Raw genomic sequence first — 23165 nt, forward strand, 5'->3', positions numbered from 1 at the left:
GGGGATAGATGGGGAACTCATCAAATTTGCAGCTGACACCAAGCTGGCAGGAATAACCAACACTCCAGAAGATAGGCTTAAGATACAGAAGGATCTTGACAGACTTGAACATAGGGCTCTATCTAACAAAATGAAATTCAATGGTGAAAAAAGGTAAGGTTCTACACCAAAGGCACAAGTATAGTATAGGTGATACCTTGCTCAATAGTAGTAACTGTGAGAGGGATCTCTGAGTCCTAGTGGACAATCACTTAAATATGAGCCAGCAATGTGCTGCAGCTGCCAAAAAAGCCAACACAGTGCTAGGCTGCGTTAACAGAGGGATAGAATCAAGATCACATGAAATGTTAATACTAATTTACAATGCCTTGGTAAGGCCACACTTGGAATACTGCATCCAGTTTTGGGCACCACGATGTAAAAAAGATGTTGAGACTCTAGAAAAAGTACAGAGAAGAGCAACAAAGATGATTAGGAGACTGGAGGCTAAAACATATAAGGAATAGTTGCTGGAATTGGGAATGTCTAGTTTAATGAAGAGAAGGACGAGGGGTGACATGATGTTCCAATATCTCAGGGGCTGATACAAAGAAGAAGGAGTCAAGCTATTCTCCAAAGCACCTGAAGGCAGGACAAGAAGCAAAGGATGGAAACTAACCAAAGAGAGAAGGAGCCTAGAACTAAGGAGAAATTTCTTGACAGTCAGAACAATTAATCAGTGGAATAACCTGCTTCCAGAAGTTGTGAATGCTCCAACACTGGAAGTTTTTAAGAAGAGACTGGACAGACATTTGTCTGAAATGGTATAGGGTTTCCTGCCTGAGCAAGGAGTTGGACTAGATGACCTCCAAGGTCCCTTCCAACTTTATTATTATTAATAATAGTAAGGATCCATTTTGACTGTTACTTTTCTATTTAGATAGATCCCAACATGGATTTTCCTTATCACAAAGAATACGACTTTAATTTAGACTCCTATTTACTTTATTGAACGGTGGATTCACTTAATTAGAATTATACAGACTTATGATGTATTGATCTTTTGGTCCTGTAGACTTTCCATGGTGACAGCATAATTTTATTCCTTACAAGACACTAATCATCATCTTCTAACAAGAAGGAAGTAACTCATGTCTCTTTGGCTGAGCCATCCAGCATGGTTAAACAATAATAACTTAATATAAAGAAAGCACTGCATCAGCAACAATAACATTTTGAAAATATACATGGCTTAGATCATGAATCAGGAAGCCAAGGCCAAAACTGAAGCTCTCGCTTCTGAAGAGAAGAGATTCTTCAGTGAGAAAAGAAATAATATGCTGGACAGAGTTCGAAGGTTTAAGCTTAGAGTCAAGAGAATACATCACAAATTCTGCAAGACCCTCCATTAAATCCAAGGGTCACTGCTTTTTTCTGGAGTGATACATTTTCTATTGCCCCAAGTTCTGAGATCTTCTTTCTCATGTTTACACACAAATGTCCAGCCTTGAAGATACCTGTCTTGTGATCACTTACAACACCTTTTCTAGCAAGTCCATGATGGTACCCAGTTTGAAACTATCTCAACCTCTATTTCCTGAATTAATTGTCTTTCAATGCATGGGTATACTTCCTGTAATGATATCACAATCACATTCCCTCAAATGCCTCTCTTTTGTTCACTATTTGTCTTTCCCTATTATTGATTCATATCTAAGATTTGATTATATGCCATCAAGTCATTGTCAACTCTCAACAATGACACAGATTTTCTCCATCACAATCTGTTCCTAACCTGGTCTTCCAATGGTGGACTTATTGCCACTTTGAGTCCATCCATCTTGTTTCTGGTTGTCCTCTTCTTCTCTTTCCTTCTACCTCTCCCAGCATTAGAGCTAGGGAACCAGATCTTCATATAATGGGTCTGAAGTAGGATAATTGGAGCCTATTCATTTGTGCTTTGATTGAGAACTTTGATGCATATTTTTATACTGCAGTTATGTTGTACTATCAACAGAACTTTTACTTCTATTTAGACTCCAATCTTTCCTGGGTCACAAATATTACATATTAATATGTATTAAATAATTAGATTTTAGTCAAGATTTATCATAGCCATGCTGCTTTTTTTGGTTTAATGAACTTTCTCTTCTGGAAATAAAGTAATTTACAGAGGCTACTCCGAATGAGGACTGGTTACTTGTTTGTAACTTTGACTCTTGAAGCTGACATTTGCGAATTCATAGTATCTCCCCAGCTCTCAATTCCAGTGAAGTTGTTTCCCTATTGAATCCATCGACTACTATGGTCAAAATATCTTAGGGTTACTAAGATACTTTTTTTGTCCTACAGTGTATCTTTATCATCTGATTTATAGTAGTAGTAGTAGTAGTAGTAGTAGTAGTAGTAGTAGTAGTAATAATAATAATAATAATGTTGGAAGGTACCTTGGAGGTCATCTAGTCCAACCCCCTGCTCAGGCAGAAAATCCTACACATTTCGGACAAATGGCTGTCCAGTCTCTTCTTAAAAACTTCCAGTGTTGGAGCATTCACTGCTTCTGGAGGCAGGTTGTTCCACTGGTTAATTGTTCTAACTGTCAAGAAGTTTCTCCGTACTTAGATTTGATCTTCAAAATAGCCGGATTCATAAGGAGGGTATTAATTGTAGGATGTTAATTTCAATTAACCCATTTTCTCCTCTCTTCTAGCAGTTGCAGGAACCACCTGCTTTAAAAGCACCCAACCTGGCTACCAAGGTACGGAAAACCCTGAGCAGCCGTGTCCATGAGGCAGTGAAAGCAATTGCTCTCTGCCACAATGTGACTCCTGTCTATGAATCGAATGGTGTGACAGATCAGGCTGAAGCTGAGAAGCATTATGAAGATTCTTGCAGGGTGTACCAAGCTGCTAGTCCTGATGAGGTAAAATGGTCCTCAAAAGAATGTTATTGTCTTTTTATGTCTTTTTAATATTCCTGTTTTTTTCCTTTTCTTTTCCAAATATGGTTAATGGCAGTCTGGGGGATAATGTAAGCATAGCTGTTAAATTTCACATGACATTAAAGCTTGGAATTTATCCATGGCAATGTAATTAATTTATATAAATAAGATTTCTCAAACCCTTCAGTTTTTTTTTATTTCAATTCAATTGTGTCTACTTCTCGGAAACTACCTGGACAAGATTTTTCAAAAGTGCCTTTCTAGGACTGAGAAAAAATTAGTGGCCCCAGATCACCCAGCCAACTTTGTGTCCAAGGAGGAACTAGAATTCACAGTCTCCCTGTTTTTAACCTAATGCCTTAAGCACTACTCCAATTGACTCTCACAAGCAAATATAACAGAATTTTATTTTGTTTTAAAAGTTAAATCTTTCATGATAAAATCCTCTCTTGGAATATAATTTTTTTAACGATATTGGCAATATAAGTCTTCCCATTGTCTTTACTCCCTAAACAGCTGGCTTCCTTCTTTTTTTGAAAAAAAGGAAAAAAGCTAGGTTACTTTTCTGAATTTTGATATTGCTAAGCCATACCCTCTAGGAAATCAGTGAAATGTTGTTTTAACGGACTTCTAAAAAAATCTATCTTTGGAACTCTATAGTAATAAAATATTGTTAAGGCAGGAAGATCAGTTAATGTTGAAATTTGAACAAAACCTTGAAGGTCCATCTCCCTACCCCCCTTTTTTTGAACAGAAGGGATAATTTCTACCAGTTGGCACAGCATTCATTTCCTGAAACACAAAGCAGGCTTCCTACATTTGTTTCCGATGTACATTCCTGGGCCAAGGCTCCTGAAAGCTTCTTTATAGAGAGATCAGTTACTGCCTCTGGGGGTCCGTCATTCTGTCTGATTGAGGCCTTACAGTACCGAGGGGAAATGTAAGAGGTAGAATCTGATCAGATAACTAGCCCAGGAGAAGACTTGACCAAGTGACCTTCAACCGCCAAAACACTTCACCGCTTCCTAGAATGTGAAAAAAATGTGCCGATCAACTACATTACAAGCAGCTGTTCACAGGGATCCTGCCATCCAAATGATACTTTGAGGTATGAGGGATATGTGTGTATCTATCTATCTATCTATCTATCTATCTATCTATCTATCTATCTATCTATCTGTTGGTCTGAAGCGACATTAATCAATAGCCTTGTTGGCCAATAAATTCACATGAGTTCATGAGCAAGGAGTGTTCAGTTGCTAGAAATTTACAGGAACACTAGCCAATAACTAGTGGGCTATAGCAGGACCACTGTTTTATGTACTGATATAGAATTTTATGGCTGGCACCAACCAAGAAGTGATGAGCTTTTGCGATGAACAGCCGTGATCTAGTTTGCTTTTCTTCTGTTGTTTCAACAGAAGCTGTGGTTGGCATCTTCAGAGGCAGTGTGTATTGCTTTGTGGTGTACCTCTCTGTATGCCTCTCAAGATGCCAGCCACAACATCAGGTGAAACATCAGAACAAAATAAATCCAGGCCATGGCCATTCAGCTCCAAAACTTATCACTGCTGCTGTGGTAATCCTAGGATCCTGACCGGCTGAAGTTGACTCAGCCTTCCATCCTTCCAAGGTCAGTAAAATGAGGACCTAGATCAGTGATGGCAAACCTTTTAGAGACCAAGTGCCCAAACTGCAACCCAAAACTCACTTATGCATGGTCGGGTGCCAGGTGGCTGTGGCCCATTGGCTGAGCGTGGCCAATTGGGTGGGTGTGGCCCATTGGCTGGGCATGGCTGCGGTGGTAACGGCAGACTGGGTGGGACTAAAAAGTTCAATCAATCAATTCCAACTTTGCAAGATCTTTTTTTTTTTCCCACGAGAAGTTGAAATTGACTGGTTGAACCTTTTTTTTTTTTTTTTGCACACGGCGGCGGAGGCCTAAAGCGAAAAGGTTTTATAAAACCCAGCTGAAGGCCTAGGACTGGGACGACAGCGCGCGTGCCCACACAGAGGGCTCTGAGTGCCGCCTCTGGCACCCGTGCCATAGGTTCGCCACCACTGACCTAGATTCTTGGGGGAAATATAGTGACTCTGTAAACTGCTTAGAGAGGGCTGTAAAGCATTATGAAGCGGTATTTGTGTATAAGGGCTATTGCTAATTGCCCTTATGAAGGATCATTGGAGATCTTTTGTATTCTTAAGAGATCTTGTCTAAAGGTGCACAGATTAAATGAGAAATAAGCAAGCAAGAAACTTCAGAGAGGCAGTTTTGGTTTTAATGCAGCTGTGGTTTACACAAACCAATGCCAGATTGTTCGTTGGCTACCCCATTCCTAAAAGCCATGTGCCTTTCCCTTTTATTATATCTAGATTCACCAGCTAAGAATAGCATTTTAACAACACTTCACTTGATGCCTGGAATAACATATATAAATGTAACATAATCACATTAAACCTCACACCAGTCTTGCAAAGTAGCATATCCCTTTTTTTCAGTCTGAGGACAAAAGATGAGAGAGATTGGTCAACCTAAATCATGTGACCTCAAGGACTGGATTTTTGGCTTATCACTTTTTCTTGCATAAAAGTCCTTTATTTGAGAAGTTACTCTCATCTTCCTCAAATAATCATTTTGTTAGGTTCTTCCTTACTCAGCATCCCACACCCATGATGACTGTTACGTTACTCACAGCAAACTCATATTTTGAATATAGGTAGGTAGCCAAAGCAATGCAATTGACAGATACCATCAAGGGAAATTCTTAAATGTGCCCAAGTTCTTAAAAGGTGAGACATTCCCCCACCCCCAGATCAGTCCAGTGAGAACTATGTTCTCACTAGTGGAAAAATGTTGACTAAAAAGGGTGGGGGAGAAAAGGGAGAGTAGAAGTCAGTGAACTGGGATTAAGCATCTTGAAAACAGAGAGCCCTAAGGAAAAAGCAATCCATGCTGCATTTTTTGGATTGCGGCTCCTATGTACAATTACATACAGGTAGTCCTCAAGTCCCAAGTTTCCATTACTAAGCCAGATGTTGTTAAGTGAGTTTTGACCCATTTGACGACCTTTCTTGTCACAGTTGTGAAGTGAATCACTGCAGTTGTTAAGTTAGTAACGTGGTTGTTAAGTGAATCTGGCTTCCCCATTGATTTTGCTTGCTTTTCAGTGCCATTATAACTTCAAATGGTCACTAAACAAATGTTTGTAAGTCACGGACTACCTGTATGTCAAATAACATCACTAAAGCTCAAGAATCAACAAAAGTTTGCTATATGGAAAGGTAATAATGGCTGCAGCCTAGGATCCTTCATTGCTGGGAACATATTCTGTAATTAATTTTCTATTCCATTTCTTATTAGATGATATTTGGGCAAAGAGATGCAGAGGAAATATTTGGGCATGTTAGTTTCAAAGTAATTCATTGGAATTTACAGTGAAAGATAAGTTGATCCTCACCCTCAATTATCACTGTATTCATAAATTGTTATTTTCTAAATATTTTCTATATTTTCTCCTGCCCTAGCAACATGGTTGAGTAACCAAGCCACTGCCTGACGATGAGGAAGGGTATTTTCCTTTCTTCGTCGTGGGGAAAAAGAGCAATTTTTTTTAAAAAAAGGTGGGCAACAAAAAAAAATATTGGTAGATAAGAAACATGCATTAAGAACTTTTTAAAAATTATCCGGACAAAAATGATTTAACCTTCAAGAGATTGTATGTAACTAATGGAAAGCACTGGGAGAAAAGCTAATTCATTATTATTTTATTCTTATTTCAGTGTAACTTTCAGGGTGCTGAAGTTGCTCAGTCATTTACCTTTGAGATTCTTGAGCAGTATTTCTCAACCACTTCAAGATATATGGACTTCAACACCCAGAATTCCCCAGCCAGCATGCTTGGGTTCACATGTCTTGAGGTGGCCAAGGTTGAGAAACACTGTTCTAGAAGGGTGGGATGAAAGGAGAGCAAGTGGGAATTTCAGCCTCATGGACAGGTTGTTCTCTCAATTGCCCTCATATTCCAGCCCCAGCTATAGAAACCACGCCTGCTAGTCCCAGGTGTTATCAAATTAGAAAGGCACTTCTAGCCACAAGAGAGGTTGAGGAATCCAGGAGGGGAAATGGTACAGTTAACAATCAAATCACTTTGTTCTTCACTTTGCCTGTTTCCCCCCTCCCTCCTGTTGCATTCGCTTGACCTCTGAACTCACTAGCTCAGCAGTCTATCTGACCTGTGACTTCTCTTGTGCTTAGGTGGCCCTGGTGCAATGGACAGAAAGTGTTGGCTTGACACTGGTTGGAAGAGACCAGGCTTCTGTGCAGCTGAGGACTCCTGGTGGCCACATTCTAAACTATACCATCCTCCAGATTTTCCCCTTCACGTATGAAAGTAAACGAATGGGGATCATTGTTCGGGTAAGATGGATAAGCATGTGAGAAAAAAATGTTCTCTATAAACTGGGATAAGATTTCAGGCTTTTATTATTATGGTTGATTGGTTGTATACTCAACCAAATATTTAGACTCAATTTGGCATTTTTATCCACCTGTCAAGTCCATCCCAAGAATCTGGGATAGGCAGTTATTGTTTGATGGTATTAAAGATATTATCTCAGGATGTGAATTGTTTCAAGTAAAGTTGCCTTCTGCAATTGACTGATGGAGATTTTGTCAATGCCAGTGGTATTCAAGTGGTGCTCCAGATGTATTGTTATTATTTCTTTATTAGGATATTTTATAAAGCAGAGCCTGTTGCAAAATATGTAATTACCTGTAAATTCATATCTCTTCTTTTTTTAAAAATTTAGGATTAGCATATGGCCATGTGTGTTACATGTGCCATAATATGTAGAGGATTCTTTCACTAATCCCTGGTTTATATGGTGCTCTTCACAAACTGTTTGTGGTCTGCATAATGGGAATGGTTGGGAATAATAGCTATAACAGTCCTCTGGAATCTTAATACTAAATGTTTTGAACAGAATGGAGCTCATAGTCATTCCATACAAAAAAAAAATCTGCCTGTTTTTCCAAGCTGCTTTCATTTCCTCAATTAAAACTGCTGTTCTTGTTAATCAATTAGAAGTCAAGAATTTATCTCCAAAAGTGCTGCAAATTTTCTAAAATCTGATCTACCTTTTAACTCCATCCTCTTGAATTTGATTAGAATTCTTTCCAAGTTAATCAATTCTCATTGCATCTTCCAGCAGTGGGGAAAATGCCTGTTGAATTTTTTTCTGTCACAAGTTCCCAGTTTATAGAAAACGTCCAGAGAGGCTGATATTTCTAAATCTTTGTTTTCCTACAGTTATATTCCTATTATCCAAGTAATAACTACAGCATATTTCTTACAGAGGCGGGCATAAATTGGGATATTTTTGTTTAAGAGGATGAAAATGCAGAAAGATAACATGTTGATGTATTTGATATGGAGAAACAGAAAGAGGGAAGGATGGGCAAGTCTCACCTCCAAAAACAGTTAGTAGCAAGATGTTGGATCATGTTTGTTTTACTTATAAACTTTGTGGCTGAGTTAAAAAAAAAAAAGGCCAAATATCTTTTCTAGATTCTCTAGCTGCCTTGCAAATGGTAAAACAATTAGCAATCTCCCTTTCCCTGAGTTTTGTGGTGTCTTCTTAAGAGGGGAATGTTAAAGATTTGTCTATTTTCATAGTATCTGATTCCAGGGATCCTGTTATAGCCAACAAGTCAGGCAAATAAGACTGTTGCTGCCTCTTATTGGTAGGGAGGCAGCTGTTTGTTCAACCACAAAAACTTTCCAGTCTCTCTTCTTCTGAGCAGTTGGAATGGAGAATGGGGTTTTTTGCAACCCAGAAACTGCTATTGTCATGTGTCAAGTGGGAGTTGGGGGAGGAGGGAAAGGCCTTTGAACCTTGGCCCAAAATCAGACTATGGTGGAAAAAGATGTGGTTGAGAAACAATACAACTGGCAAATCTTTCTGCAGATTTATACTTGTAATCTTGCCATATCATGGGAATGTGCTAACCTCCTACTGAACTTGGTGAGAGGAAATGACTAATGCAAGGAGATAGTTGATATGATATTTATATTGGACAAAAGATCTAAACGCTCTTAAAACTAGTTCTGCGCTGCAGGAAGTGGACTTTCTTGTTAGTTTCCTATCAAAAAGTTATTAAAACTTATCTCAACCATTTAAACGTATAATGCACAAACATTGATCTTAATTTGTGATGAAAATATTTTAAGCTGTTTTTTTCCCTGGCACCCTTGGATTTGAAATTGGAAGTTTATATTGCCACATGATGCCATTGTCATATGTCCTTTTGTGAAAGATGACAATAATGTGCCATACATAAAAAGCCACTGGTATAAAGAAGATCAAGTGCTAAAGAAGATTGTTGATCAAGTTCATATAAATGTTTTAAAAAATTTTTTTAAATCAGGCAGAAAAAGGGAGGGAAGTCCCCTTAATCTTTCTTCATCTGATGAAGGAAATCATTCTGGGTCTTTAATAGTATCTGTGGAGGAGAGAAATTTTGTATTTGGTCTGAGTGTTAAACCACATCAGCTTGAGAGATCAACCACGCCCATCAGTACTGAAGGCATTTCTGCAAGCCCAAGTCTCAGTGCCAAATTTAATTTCTTTTCTTTCCAACAGGCAAAGAGAACCTGGGGTCTGCCCCTACCATTTTTTTGGGGGGGGGGGAAATAAGAGGTCCCAGTGGAAGGGCAATAATGCAAAGTAGATGGATCCTATCAGACACTTGATCGTAACCAGGATTCTCTTTTTTTTCCCTCCTTAATTTAGACAGGAGAAGGGTTTTTTTTTTTTTGGCTTTTGATTAAGTCTGAAAACTTACACTTTGTGTCTCCTTTGTTTTCTTAATAGTTAATTGTGAGCAGAGATTTATGGGGTTGTAAAAATCAGATTTGTGGCACTTTGTCCCATTCTAGCTTCTATAGCCTTTTAGGGGTTTCCAGAACTTTTTTGGCTGGGTATCCTCTTTTCACTCTGTTTGCGTTATTGAGATGAAGTCCTTCTTACTATAATCTTCTTGGATTTGCATCAAGTCTTTTCTGTTAACTTCACTGTTAACTTTCATCTGGCTGACTGACAATCAGCTTCCACGGATGAGGATGGACTTGAACATCTTAATCTAACATCTTATCTAACATCTTAATCACTGCTCCACAACAGCTCTGGGGGAATCCCAAAGATTTTAGAAGAAAAATATGTTAGTGGATGAAAATCATTTGGTGAGCAAAAAAAATAAAAATAAGATCCGTCCTGCTGTGGAACTTGTGCTCAGAATCTGAACCTACAGATCTGGACTGTACACAAATACATATTCCTTATTTATAGAACAACTAATAAATCTCTCTCTTAATATTCCCTTTGAATTTAATATACTTAATTCCAGATAGGTGAGTATAGGATTACAGTTTTAATCCTGTAATTTAATGCTCACTGATTTCAAATGGATTTAAAAAAAAAAAGATAATGTATATGTGTGTGAATTAGTTAATCATGAATTAGTGAAATGTTTTATCCTAAACAAGAGAATGGTTGGAATGAGGAAAAAGCAGTGACCTTTTTCCATGCAGAACAGTGGGAACCTGACCTCGGCCTGGGATTTCAGCCAGTAACACCTGTCGTTAAATAGAACAGAAACAGAAGATGAGAAAATCAACCCATTCTCTTTTCTGATGGAACTTACATCATAAAATTCTGCTTATTTTGTTCAGACACATAGAAAATTAACAGGTCAAGGAAATGGCTAGGGTAGAATTGATTTCCTTGATATGCTAATTTTATATATGGAGAATTTGGAGTTTGTTTTATGGTGGAATATCCAGTCATTGGAGTACTTGCTTCAAGTATAAATTATTACTGGACATGAATAGGTTTATTACTTTGATTATTAGTGTTAGCTCTTAGAAGCACTGAATGGGAAAGGAGTTCAGAAGCTATCTCATCCACTTCCAATGGTTTTAAAAGTTCATAGTTATACCATTCTTCATAACTGGCCACACAACTGCTAATTTTCAATAATCTTCAATAAAAACTTTTCTAATTCCAAAACGATCTATTCTATTGCCAAACACTTTATTCAAACAGAAAATCCCAACATTTAGAACAAATCCTATGTCCTGCAATCTTAACCTGTTACTACAGGACATACTCTGGAGAAACAGAAAATGTATTTCATCCTCTATATATTACAGTGTTGCAAATACTGTTGCAGTTTAATTAACTGTTTTTCTGACTAAACACACCTTAGAAAATGATAATACCTAGACCAAATAGATGTAGATAATGAGCAAAGAAGATAGTACATAAATGACATATGCTCACCTATTTTTTTTTTTAATGGTTATATAAGAATAATGAGTTGATCAAAAGAAGGATCATTATATACTTTGGGGGCAGGGAAGAATCCAAGCCTTTCCCCAATGTCCCATCTTTTTAAAAATAAAATGGTGGTTCAATGGTCTTTTTATAAAAGAGACTTAGTCAGCATGTCATAAAAAAGATGTAGAGACTCTGGAAAGAGTGCAGAAAAGACCAAGGATGATGATTAGGGGTCTGGACGCTACAACGTATGAAGAACAATTGCAGGAATTGGTTTTTTCTAGTCTAGTGAAAAAGTGACATGATGGCAGTGTTCCAATATTTGAGGGGTTGCCACAAAGAAGAAGGAATCAACTTATTTTTCAAAGTACCAGAAGGCAAGACAAGAACCAATGGATGGAAACTAATCAAAGAGAGAAGCAACCTAGAACTAAGGAGAAGTTTTCTAACAGTGAGAACAATTAACCAGTGGAATGGTTTCCCTGAAGCAGTTGTAGATACTCCACCACTGGAAGTTTTTAAGACAGCCACTTGTCTGGAATGGTATAGGGTCTCCTGCTTGAGCAGGGGGTTGAACTCCAATGTCTCTTCCAACTGTTATTCTGTTATTCTAACTTCCTGTAGTAAACTCCTACACACTGTGCAAATTGGGGAGGGTAGAAGACAGCAGTTCATAGTAGAAAAGTGTTATACATTCTTCCAACTTTTGCTTGTTGAGATTCTATGATGTTATTTTTGCAATGACACATTTTCTTTGGTGCTCTGACCCTTTTAAAGCCATGTTTTACTTGTTATATTTTTTTTCTTCTGAATTGTGCTACCTTATATTCTTTGGAGACAGCAGTTTTTCCCTTTGTTGATTAATGGTTCTTTAAGTTAGGCATCTTTAGGATAACACACAATGACATTCAGTAGATGCACTACATATTTTATGAATAGATATCTGTATCTTTAGTATCTGTACTAAAGCAGGGCGCCTGGGATTTTTTTTCCCCTTTGTCATCTCATTTTTTCCCTCTTCCCTGTTTTCTGTCTCTTTCAGGATGAATCTACAGGAGAAATAACATTCTACATGAAAGGGGCGGATGTGGTTATGGCAGGCATTGTTCAGTACAATGACTGGCTAGAGGAAGAGGTACAGAACAGCAGTCTCAGTGCTCTGACTTATTTTACATTTGCGAGTATGAAATCCTCATTAGGGCAAGAATTCCTGACTGAATTCAGAGAATGCTTTGAATGCCCCTGATGATAGAATTCAGCATTTCCTAACGTGGCAACTTTCCTGTTTGTTGTACTACAACTTCCATCATTAGCCTACCTGGCCACTGTAGTCAAATCATTTGAAGTCAGGAAGAGACCACCTGAAAACTGAGGAAAGGAAAGGAAAAGAAACGAGAGGAGAGGAATATGCTATGCTTATAGATATTGGTAAAGAAGGGTAAAAATAGGGCAGTGAGTGTGCATACTGGCAATATGAATACATATATGTTGAATCTGCAGATATATTGCATGCAACTTGCAATATATATGCAGATTCAACATATATGTATGTGTATTACCACTATGCACAAACATAGTGGTCTTAGAATGGTCTTTGGCAACTTACCTATACATTAATAATTCCATGCAAAATCTGAAATGTTTGGAAATCTCCATCATTTATTTGTCCCATGCAAAAAAATATTTTGCATGATCCTGCATGGGAGAAACCTAAAACTGAACCACTATGTAAAACGTGGACTCCAGTGTGTCTGGTAATAGTCTGATTATTCTCCAAAATTAATTAATTTATTTTTTTGCTGAAATTTTAGAAGGTTGCTAGATCACATGAAATTCTAGTGAGATCAACCAAGTTTTTATATTAAAAAAAATCCATATCTCATTTGTGATTTCACCTTAGTTCAGCATTCTCATCAAAAATCAAATAACATTTTAGGGTGAAATAGCCAAAGTCTTGCAAAATTTTCAGGTTGGAAAGCTTGCTAACCCTTGATATAAAGCTGTAATCACTATTTTGGAGGTGACTTTTAAAACTTCAATTACAATTTTACCACTAGGTCAACAAAATTATAGTATTAATTTTATGGTGCAATTTCGTAATTTTAGAATTTTGAAATCTGCTCTCTGTGAAAAGAACAGGGACAATTATTAAGGTAATATTTATTTCCAATGGCAATTGGCTTATTAAAATGTGTATATTCCTTTATAGTGTGGTAACATGGCGAGAGAAGGATTGAGAGTTCTTGTAGTAGCAAAGAAATCCCTGTCTGAGGAGCAATATCAAGATTTTGAGGTAAGAAAATTAAACATGAAATAAAGTTGTTTACAGTTAACCTATTTTAAAAAGGTTAACATGAATATCTCATTTACCTCTGAAATAAGCAGGGAAGTGCTTTTTAAATAAGTTAAAATGTAAACTACTGTGTTTGCTGTTCCCTTTTCTTGGCAAAGATGGAATTGGCTATCGTCCATCATGCATTGGCAACTTGGTTAGATAGAATATATACCACTTATCTTATTATTTTATTGGATGTCTGTTTTAGGATTCCAATCCCATAAGCTGTTTCTTATCTTGAAAAATGTAAGTAAGCTTTTCTATATTTGATGCCCTCCAGAACTGAGGCTTTATCTCCCATAATTCCCCTACCAAAATAGCAATTGCCAAGAATTCTGGGAGAAAGTTCATCTACATGGAAGGCATCAAGGGTAGAATAGCTAAGATAGTTTACATTGACACAATATGCTTAATTTGGTTACTAAATTAAGCTATATTCTAAGTACACATGATATGTATAAACTAATCCAGTGGTCAGGATTTGCACTATACACTAAACCACCAAAATACCTAAGCAAAGTTAATAGTCAATCTAGGCATGCTGTGCAAATGCAGCCCCTAAATCTTAAACTGGTCTGGTTAAGTGAGCTGTACAAAATACTTCTATAACACATATATCAAGGAAGGGTATAGGCCAAACAGGAGGCATGAATGTTTCATAAGAAGATTAAATGATATTTACTCATGTAATGTGGCTGTATCACTATTATCCTTCTCATCTTTTCTACTACCTTTCCCTATTGGTATCTTATGATTATTTTACTTTGCTGTTTGTATGTAAACTGAGAGCTTATGCACTGGAGTCAAATTTCTTGTGTGTCCAATCACACTTGGCCAATAAAGAATTCTATTCTATTCTATTCTATTCTATTCTATTCTATTCTATTCTATTCTATTCTATTCTATTCTATTCTATTCTATTCTACTCCACTCCACCTCTACTCTACTCTACTCTACTCTACTCTACCCCATCCCATCCCATCCCATTCCATTCCAATCTAGATTATCAGTCCAAATTGGCATGTCAAGGGGAAAGGACGGAGGGCAGCTGGTTGTGAAAGGACATATTGTATTGTCTTCTGCTCCACCACCCTTGATGATACTATATTATTTATTCCAGGATGTTGAAGGACAAAGGCTAACATAAAAATGACTTACGACATGAGGGTTGCTCATGGATGTGCTCCTAGTGTATCAGTGGAAGCCAGCTGGCAACTTAAGGGCCACATCAAACTTGTGGATGGCAGCCAGTTGCCTCACCAGTCTGCCCTGTTCTTCTCACTGATAAAGATTCTTGTAATGTGGGCCTGTCTCTTCCTATCTGGCTTTAGGAGGGAGGGGAATATATATATATATATATACACACACACACACACACACACACACACACACACACATACAAAGGTTACCCAACCCATATGTTTCCTGCTCTTTTCCTCCTCTTCCCTACCCAATAAATGTGTTGGCAATTATAAGTAAAGGAATATATTTGCTTCCACACCTAGTTTTTTTTTTTTTTAAATAGTAATTGCCCAGTTTTTTTAAATGAGGCAGATACTTTTTCCCCAGCTGGAACTGCATTTTATTTCATCTTCTCTGCCTCCTCTGAGCCACCAGGGGGCATGGTGGGATACAGTGACATTTTGGTAGGGAAATGATCCAAAATTTTGATGTGTTTGTAAGCATGCTTTATTTTGTTTAGCTTTGTTGGACACTTGAAGAAAGACAAGAAGATAGATCCTTAAGCCCTGCGAAGGCTTAATGCACCTTATTTTTACATTTGCGGGGTTAAAAATGGAGACCGAAAATTATGCTGCTGAATTTTAGCTTTTTGCTGCCAAAACCGAGTAGCGCAATCTGGCTGCTTTAAAAATAGAGGTGGGAGGCATTGCTGCTGGCTCTTGGGGAGATTTGGCCTGCTTTTCCTTATTCACAGTACTCTGTTCTGATGTAAGCACCTAGTGCAGGGGTAGGCAACCCTGGCTCTTTTATGACTCGTGGAGCATGGCTGGCTCAGGAATTCTGGGAGTTGAAGTCCACGAGTCATAAAAGAGCCAAGGTTGCCTACCCCTGATGTAGTGAATGAACAAGTAGTAACCGGGCGTCTCTTGCGATCTTCCTTAGGCCCGCTACGTCCAAGCAAAATTAAGTGTCCACGATCGCTCCCTGAAGGTAGCCACCGTGATTGAGAGTCTGGAGATGGAGATGGAGCTGCTCTGTCTGACTGGAGTAGAAGATCAACTACAGGTGGATGTCAGACCAACTTTGGAAACTCTGAAAAATGCTGGCATTAAGGTATGATTGAAACCAAAAGTGTAAGATTTACTGTTTTCCCCCCAATCTGAGAGGATATGGATGAATAAACATGAGAGAACTATAATGAGAGGGAGAATGTGGCATTTCATATCATTAGAGGCACTTCAATAATGCTGTCAGTATATAAAGCACTACAGGTAGTACTTGACTTACGACCAGTCACTTAGCAATCATTTGATGTTACGACAGTTCCCCAAAAAGGTACTTGCTAACTGGATTCAAAGTTCTGACAGCACCCCCCCCACACACCATGATCACATGATCACATTTTGGGCACTAAGAAACTAGCCTGCATTTACAGCTGTTTAGAGCATCCCCAGTCACATGATCACAATTTACTATTTCATCAGAAACCAGCATTTATTTCCAGTTTCCAACAAAAAGTGCCCATTGCAGATAATGCTTACCAATCATGGCATGACTTTCAACCATAATCTGAGCTCAGTTATGGTTGTAAGTCAAAGACTACCTGTATCAATTAAGTATCTACATTGTTTACAGAGTCACATTTCAGAATTCTGGTTTGATATTTCTACAGACTTTGGTGGAAGAACAGCATTTCCCTTCAATTAACAAAATAATTTCTTTGAGCAGAATGTTCCACTGAAATAGGAACTATATTCTATTCTGCTTGTAAGAAGCACAAAGCAGGGATTTGACAAAGATGGAATTACAAAGACTTCCCACCACTATGGGTGCTGCTGCTTATCTGACTGAGAGTTGGAGTCCATCTACTCAGAACGTTGTGTTGGGGAAAAAATTATGCCTTAGGAATCACACCACAGCTAGCCTTTCCCCATGTCAGGAAAGCAAATATTTCAAATCAGTTTATAACCAAGATACCTGTCTCATCCCAAGTAACATGTAGTTCAACTGCTTGCCATGATTGTCAGCATTACCAAGTAAACTGAACTATCTTGTACAAATATCTGTGTGTATATAGTATAAAGAAAGTACTGAACTGTGTTTCCTTTTAGCTAACATGAAGCCATGTGTGATATATAGAAAGCCTGTTTAAAACCATGGGACTTTGGATTCCTGTCTCAAGGAATAACTTTGGAAAAAATGGCAGCATGAAGCTTATGCTTATTTTACAATTTTCCATGAAGGCAAGATCTGAATTTTTGTGAAATATGGGAGAATGGATATAACATCCAAGATGTAGAGAAGTACCTAAGGCCATGTTTGTGCTACATAGAAATGCTTCTCAAACTCTTGGCTTTGCCTATGGAAAATGTTCAATTTCTACCCATATCAATCATAATGCTTCCCAGTGTGAAGTCTCATATCCCATAATAGATTAGACATCTCAGGAAAAGGCACGGCTGTTTTAAAGACTTGGCATCAAGTAGTACATGAGTGCTCTTTTAAGTTGGCTGGAGAATTCTGGGAGTTGAAGTCCATACTTCAAGCAGCCAAGATTGAAACACATTGCAGTATACTATAAAATCATCATAAGCATCAAAGATTAGTTTGCAATTTACAACTGGCAATACAAAGCAAAATGTGTAGTAGAATTTATGGCAGGTTACATGATTATATACCATATCACTAGTGCTTATTCCGAAAGATGTATTTTCCAACAACAGCAACAATATCACATTGTGCAATATGCAAAGCAGGCCAATTCTGTTTGATTCCACTGACTATTAAAAAGTTTAATTAGAGACTCGCACACATATTTTGGTTGCTACGTGAAAATCTCTATGAAGTTGTCCACATGGTTACTGTCTCCTCATGATCTACAATGACTCATTATGTGGATGTGGCAATTTTCTCCATGTCACCACAGACCTTTCTGGTTGCATCTTCTACATACAAACAGCTTGTTGCACTGAGACAGCTGCCACATGGAGCAGTTCAAAGCTGCCTTTAAAGAACATCCATTACTGCATTATTGGTGCCATTTGCTTAGCTACAGCTTCCATGTCCAAAAATGGGCAAGGTTGACTCATGTTTTTGCGAAATATATCTCTTAGATCCCAGTATGATATTAAAAGGGTTTTTTAACAGTTACTTAAAAATTCCATGTAATTTATTTAAAATATGTAATTGCTAAAATTGTTTTTGTCAATTGCATTTATATAAAGCTTTAAAAAATCATGGAGTTTGAAAAGACTATTGAGACTATCATGCCTAAATCTCTGACTGAATGCAGGATTTCAGTTATATTTTAATTAAAATCCTGTCCAGACTGGCTTGACTACACCTAATTAATGCTGAGAAATCCTCATGGATAGTATTTCACCACTTACTCCCTGTACCCTACTGGTCCCTAACCCAATGCTCTTACCTTGCAAAGTGAAGCGAGGCCCTTGAGGTAGTAGAGGCTACATACTTTTGTTATGGGACTTACTTTTAGATTTGTACCTGTCCCTAGTTTGTCCAACTCTCATATCCAGAAGACAAGGACTCTAGTTACAACCTACTCGGTATAAAGATGCAAGTTCCTTTCATTTGTTTTCACAGTGCCTATATATTAGATAGTTGAAAAAAAACTATGATATGCCAGGGAGGATGGGTCTCCTCCAGTTTTTCTAAAGGTCTCCCACCCTAGTGCCAAGAAAAACAGATGGGCATGTCCATGAAATCACGGGAAGTCATCTATCTCTTGACTCAAGGGAGATTTTTGTATTTTTATATGGTCATTTTACTAATTTGATTGATTGATTTGTTAGATTTATATATCTTTCCTCCAGGACCCAAAGGCAGCATACTTAGTATTGCCTCTTCTATATTTTCCCCACAACAATAATTCTGTGGGGTAGGTTGGTGTGAGAGAGAATCATTGACCTATCACCCTATGGTCACATTTTCCATAGCTGAAAATAGACAAACCTGAGTCTCCAGGATCCTAGTCTTAACCACTACGCCACACTGGTTTCTAAATATCTAAAATACAATACATATATTAACTTTCCTACAAGCTTAACATTTATTAACTGCCTTTTTATTATTTACCATTATTTATTTGCTATATTTAATGCAACCTGGCTTCCTTTCAGAGTTGAATGTGGTTTAAATATGAGCTTCTTCTAATTTTATTCCCAGAACATCAGCCTTGTAAGCTGACTTGAGAAAAAGCGATCCACATAGTGAGCTCTGTGGTTGAGTGGGATCTTGAATCTGAGTCTCCAAGAGAGTCTGGTCCAAAGCAAACCATTGCATTATACTGGCTCTTTGTTTCTATTCATGTGAGGTATTGAATTTTTTTTATTCTAGGTATGGATGCTCACAGGGGATAAACTGGAAACAGCCACGTGTACTGCTAAGAATGCACATCTGGTAACCAGGTCTCAGGACATTCATATATTTAGACTGGTGAGTAATACAAATAAAACTTAATTTACTTAGCACTTGTCCACGGAGCTTTATTTTGAATCGAGGGAAATAACATCAGCTTCACTGTGCATGTAGACCACAGCCTGAGCATATGATATAAGCCTAACCTTACTCCAAACATCACTGCATATGATGGGTTCTAGAAGCTGGAACATCAACAAGGAAAAAGAGCTCTTGTTTCTCCAATTTCTTGCAGATTCAAATTTATCAAGGTGCTTGGATCATTCCTGAAATAAGTTCTTTAACAAGGCAAAATGCAAGGCAGCAATGAATTTAATGAAGAAATGAAAAATGTTAAACTGGTTAATTCCCATTCTGATGGATTCCCCCCCCCCCCCAGATGTTACAGCAAGGCACTTTGGCTTATTTTCCAAATCCGCCCTTCATTGGAAACCAGTGTGAATGTTGTTTTCTTCTGCTTTGTCTTGCAAAAATAAATTATTGCTCATACTTGCTGTTCTGTAAAAGAAACTCTGCATCTCCCTGAAAATGCTTTTCTGAGAATTCTCTGCAAAATGTCAGGGCCCAAGACTTCATTGGGCAAAGCAAAAAAGGCCACTGCATTTCGGTAATATGGCTGTGCAGTAAATGTGAGATGCAGTATGATAAAGTTTAAGCTAAATTGTCTCAGGCAAAAGGACTGTACTGAGTCATTAGAGATGCAGATCTTTATGGATGCAAAGCCTGTCTTTGCTTTCATTTCTGAACCATATGATGTGTTCTTCCTCATGCTATTAGCTTTAGCTCTTTTAACACAGTGGTATTGAATTTCCTAAAGAGCACTAGAAATTATTCATCTTTGTCTTCCAGAGTTCTTTCAATAAACCCTCTCTCAAAATTGCCACAGGTTCATGGTGTTGACCAGGATGGAGCAATCTCTTGCCAAATTGTGATCATGGCTTTAAGAATAAAAAAGAGTGGGCTATGTTCAAGCATCCCTTGATTCTGATTATTCCATTCAAAGACCAGATCTGGTGACTTTTGCTGTAGAGATATGTGTACACAGACCCCAAACAAGCAAGAAGCAAGGTTGTTTTGGATCTGCTGTGCACATATACCCTCTGCTTGATGCAGGTATATACCACGGATACCTCTGCCAAATTTGAAATGTCCTTGTTTTCTTTGGATCTGAATACTTCATACTTCTGTTACCAAGTAATAATGCACTGATTATGTCAGAAAAATGTTTAGGTGAGAGTAGTGTAATATTCATAATCCAAATCTCTTCCTAGCATTATATGTCCTTTCCCCCCCAAACTGATCAGTGCTTTGTTTTTCGAGCCACTATTCATTCTTGAATTTTCTGGATAAGATCCATACTAATGGAAGTTTGTAGGCATTCAAAATTTGCAACACTTGAGTCACTTGTTGCTGCCTACAATCCTTGGATCAAATTGCTCCTCTGTGGCCTTTCACTGTGTAATGATCCTAATGAACGCCTTGATTTTCTGAGGAACTTCAGGAAACAAAATGCCAGAAAAATGCCTGGAGTGCTTTTGGAAGAAGGCAAAGGGTAAATCCAATTGAGAATGAATAAGAGCCTAGGGATTATTACATTCTGGTGATAAGAACAGTGAAATGTAATTATTTCTCCAGCTTTATCACATCCTCAAGGCCCAGTGAGCCTTTTTACTGTGACTCATTCCTTGCCGAGAACGAGCAAAATGCAGGATTTGTGTGCAGCCACCCTGGTTCTACTTGATCTCCAGCAGGTTTTAGTATCATCAAGCTGGTATCCTGCGGGTATTAGGAATGGGGGTCAGGGTACTTTGATGGGTCTCTTCCTTTCTCTGTGGTTGATTTCAGTCAGTGTTGAGAGTTAGGAGGGAGTTTGGGCAATTGCCCTTTCTACATGAAGCCACTGGATGAGTTCATCTGTCGGTTTGGAATACAGTATCAAGCAATACACTTGTTATACCAATTATACATCTCACACTTCTTAAGGTCTTGTCCTGGTATCTGCAGGCTGTGTGAATCTGAATAGAACAGGCTTAGGCTCAATCCTGACAAGATTGGGTGGTTGTAGTAATTTCCGCCCCCCCTCCAAATCTGGAATGCTTCCATCCATAACCGAACTTGAATAGGACTGCACTACCCCTTCCAAGATTAGTGCATAATTTGGAGATCTTTCTGGATTCACCACTTCGGCTTGAATATCAGGTAGCAGCTGTGGTGAGGAAGACTTTCCGCACAAATTAATTTAATATGTCAGTTGTGCTCAAGGTTGAAAGTCCTTAAGACAGTCAATCATACTTTGGTCACCTTATGTTTGAACAACTTCAGTGCACCCTTGAAGATCACTTGAAATGTAGTGCATGGGCAATTATGAGCATGCTGTGATACGTTCAAGTAATACTTCTGCATCATAAGCTGCAATAGGTGCAATTTAAGGTCCTAGATATTACTTATAAAGCCCTTCATGGAATAGGTCTTGGTTATCTGAGTGGCAGTCTATTTTCTACCTGTCTCATGCATTCTGATCTAGGTTAGAATCTCCCAGATCCTATAGGTTATGGGATGGGAACCAAGCATCTTTTTGTCATGGTGCCTGCTCTCTGAAACACCATCTCTCTCTTACACACACACACCCAAGGTTTACATATATGTTCCTGGTTCCACTTAACAAACTTTTAAAACCTGGCTGTTCCCAAGGCCGTGACTTAGAGTGAATGATGGCTCCTTGTAATGGCTTGTTAGAGTCTCCTAACCTTAACTTTTTTTTTATTTTCAGGTTAAGTATATTCTTATTTTTATTGTCTTATTTTCTCACCTATTCAGAATTATGACAGATTGGGGCAGCCTACATATGTACTAAATAAATAAATAAGTCCTGCAAGTGCAACAGTGGCAGGGCTTGGATCAGGACACCATACCTGCCATCTGGCACATTTGACACCCATGTGACATTAAGCTACCCGTTCTCTCCTGTCCAGGTGACCAACCGTGGAGAAGCACATTTGGAGCTAAATGCCTTCCGCCGCAAGCACGACTGTGCCCTGGTGATTTCTGGGGATTCCTTGGAGGTGAGAGGTGGACTAAGCTTCAGCTCCTGCTTGCGCAGCAAGTGCCAGCTTTGGCCAGAAAGGTCTTTGCATAAATTCCTGTAGTGAAGTATGTCTCAATCTTGACAACTTTAAAAAGTTGTCCCAGAATTCTTAACTTTATCTTAAAGTTGCCAAAATTGAGAAACCCTGATCTGGAACATCAAGCTCTTACAAGGGACAGGGGTTGGTAAAAGAAAGAATCTCTGCATCCTATTTACCACTTTTGTTTCTTTCATGGAATAGGTATGCTTGAAATACTATGAGTATGAGTTCATGGAACTGGCTTGCCAATGTCCGGCAGTCATCTGCTGTAGATGTGCCCCAACACAAAAGGCTCAGATTGTACGCTTACTCAAGGAGAGAACTGGGAAGCTGACCTGTGCAGTAGGTAGGTGTTAATCCTCACACAAGAGACAACAAGGAAGCAAAGATTATACATGCTTCAGTATCTTTGAGGCTATTCTTGGGGTATCTATATATTATTGTTAATTGTGTTCTTCACAAGGAATGTCCAGTTCTCATTTACAATGACCTCATTAAAGGGCCTCTTTCTTTCTAGTTTCTGGCTACCTGGGCTGAGTTGCCATTTGTAGGATAAGCTATCAATGGATTCTCCTTCAGTCTTTCAGTTGTTTCTTCTTATCTTTACTTTCCCAGCCTTCCCGCAATCTTTCATAGTAGGGATTCTCTAACTCGATTCTCTAGTTTACCATATTTTTTGAATATTGGTTCGTCAGTGCATAAAAACAGAGGAAACACCACACACCTAGGGTTTCCCATTTCTCTGGAGTTTTTTAAAAAAAGGTTAGAGAGTTTCTGAAGCAACCCTCCATGAAATGAAAGGAACCACTGCCTGAAGGAAAGCAAATCC

General features: G+C 38.3%; 1 protein-coding gene across 2 annotated transcripts in view; it reads left to right on the forward strand.

Moving 5' to 3' along the window:
* ATP9A (ATPase phospholipid transporting 9A (putative)) overlaps positions 1-23165 on the forward strand; it is an 86275-nt gene that overhangs the window by 47767 nt on the left and 15343 nt on the right. The window contains exons 14-21 of one of the 2 annotated variants that reach the window (XM_039332250.1): positions 2693-2902; positions 7176-7337; positions 12300-12392; positions 13467-13550; positions 15717-15887; positions 19131-19229; positions 22184-22273; positions 22538-22682. In XM_039332250.1, coding sequence (XP_039188184.1) covers positions 2693-2902; positions 7176-7337; positions 12300-12392; positions 13467-13550; positions 15717-15887; positions 19131-19229; positions 22184-22273; positions 22538-22682 — 1054 coding nt within the window. Of the gene's footprint in view, positions 1-2689; positions 2903-7175; positions 7338-12299; positions 12393-13466; positions 13551-15716; positions 15888-19130; positions 19230-22183; positions 22274-22537; positions 22683-23165 lie in introns of both variants that reach the window. The other variant, XM_039332249.1, reaches the window with a different exon arrangement.

Source organism: Crotalus tigris, unplaced genomic scaffold (assembly GCF_016545835.1).
Source record: "Crotalus tigris isolate CLP2741 ecotype Arizona unplaced genomic scaffold, ASM1654583v1 scf7180000024458.850180, whole genome shotgun sequence".
Taxonomy (NCBI): Eukaryota; Metazoa; Chordata; class Lepidosauria; order Squamata; family Viperidae; genus Crotalus; species Crotalus tigris.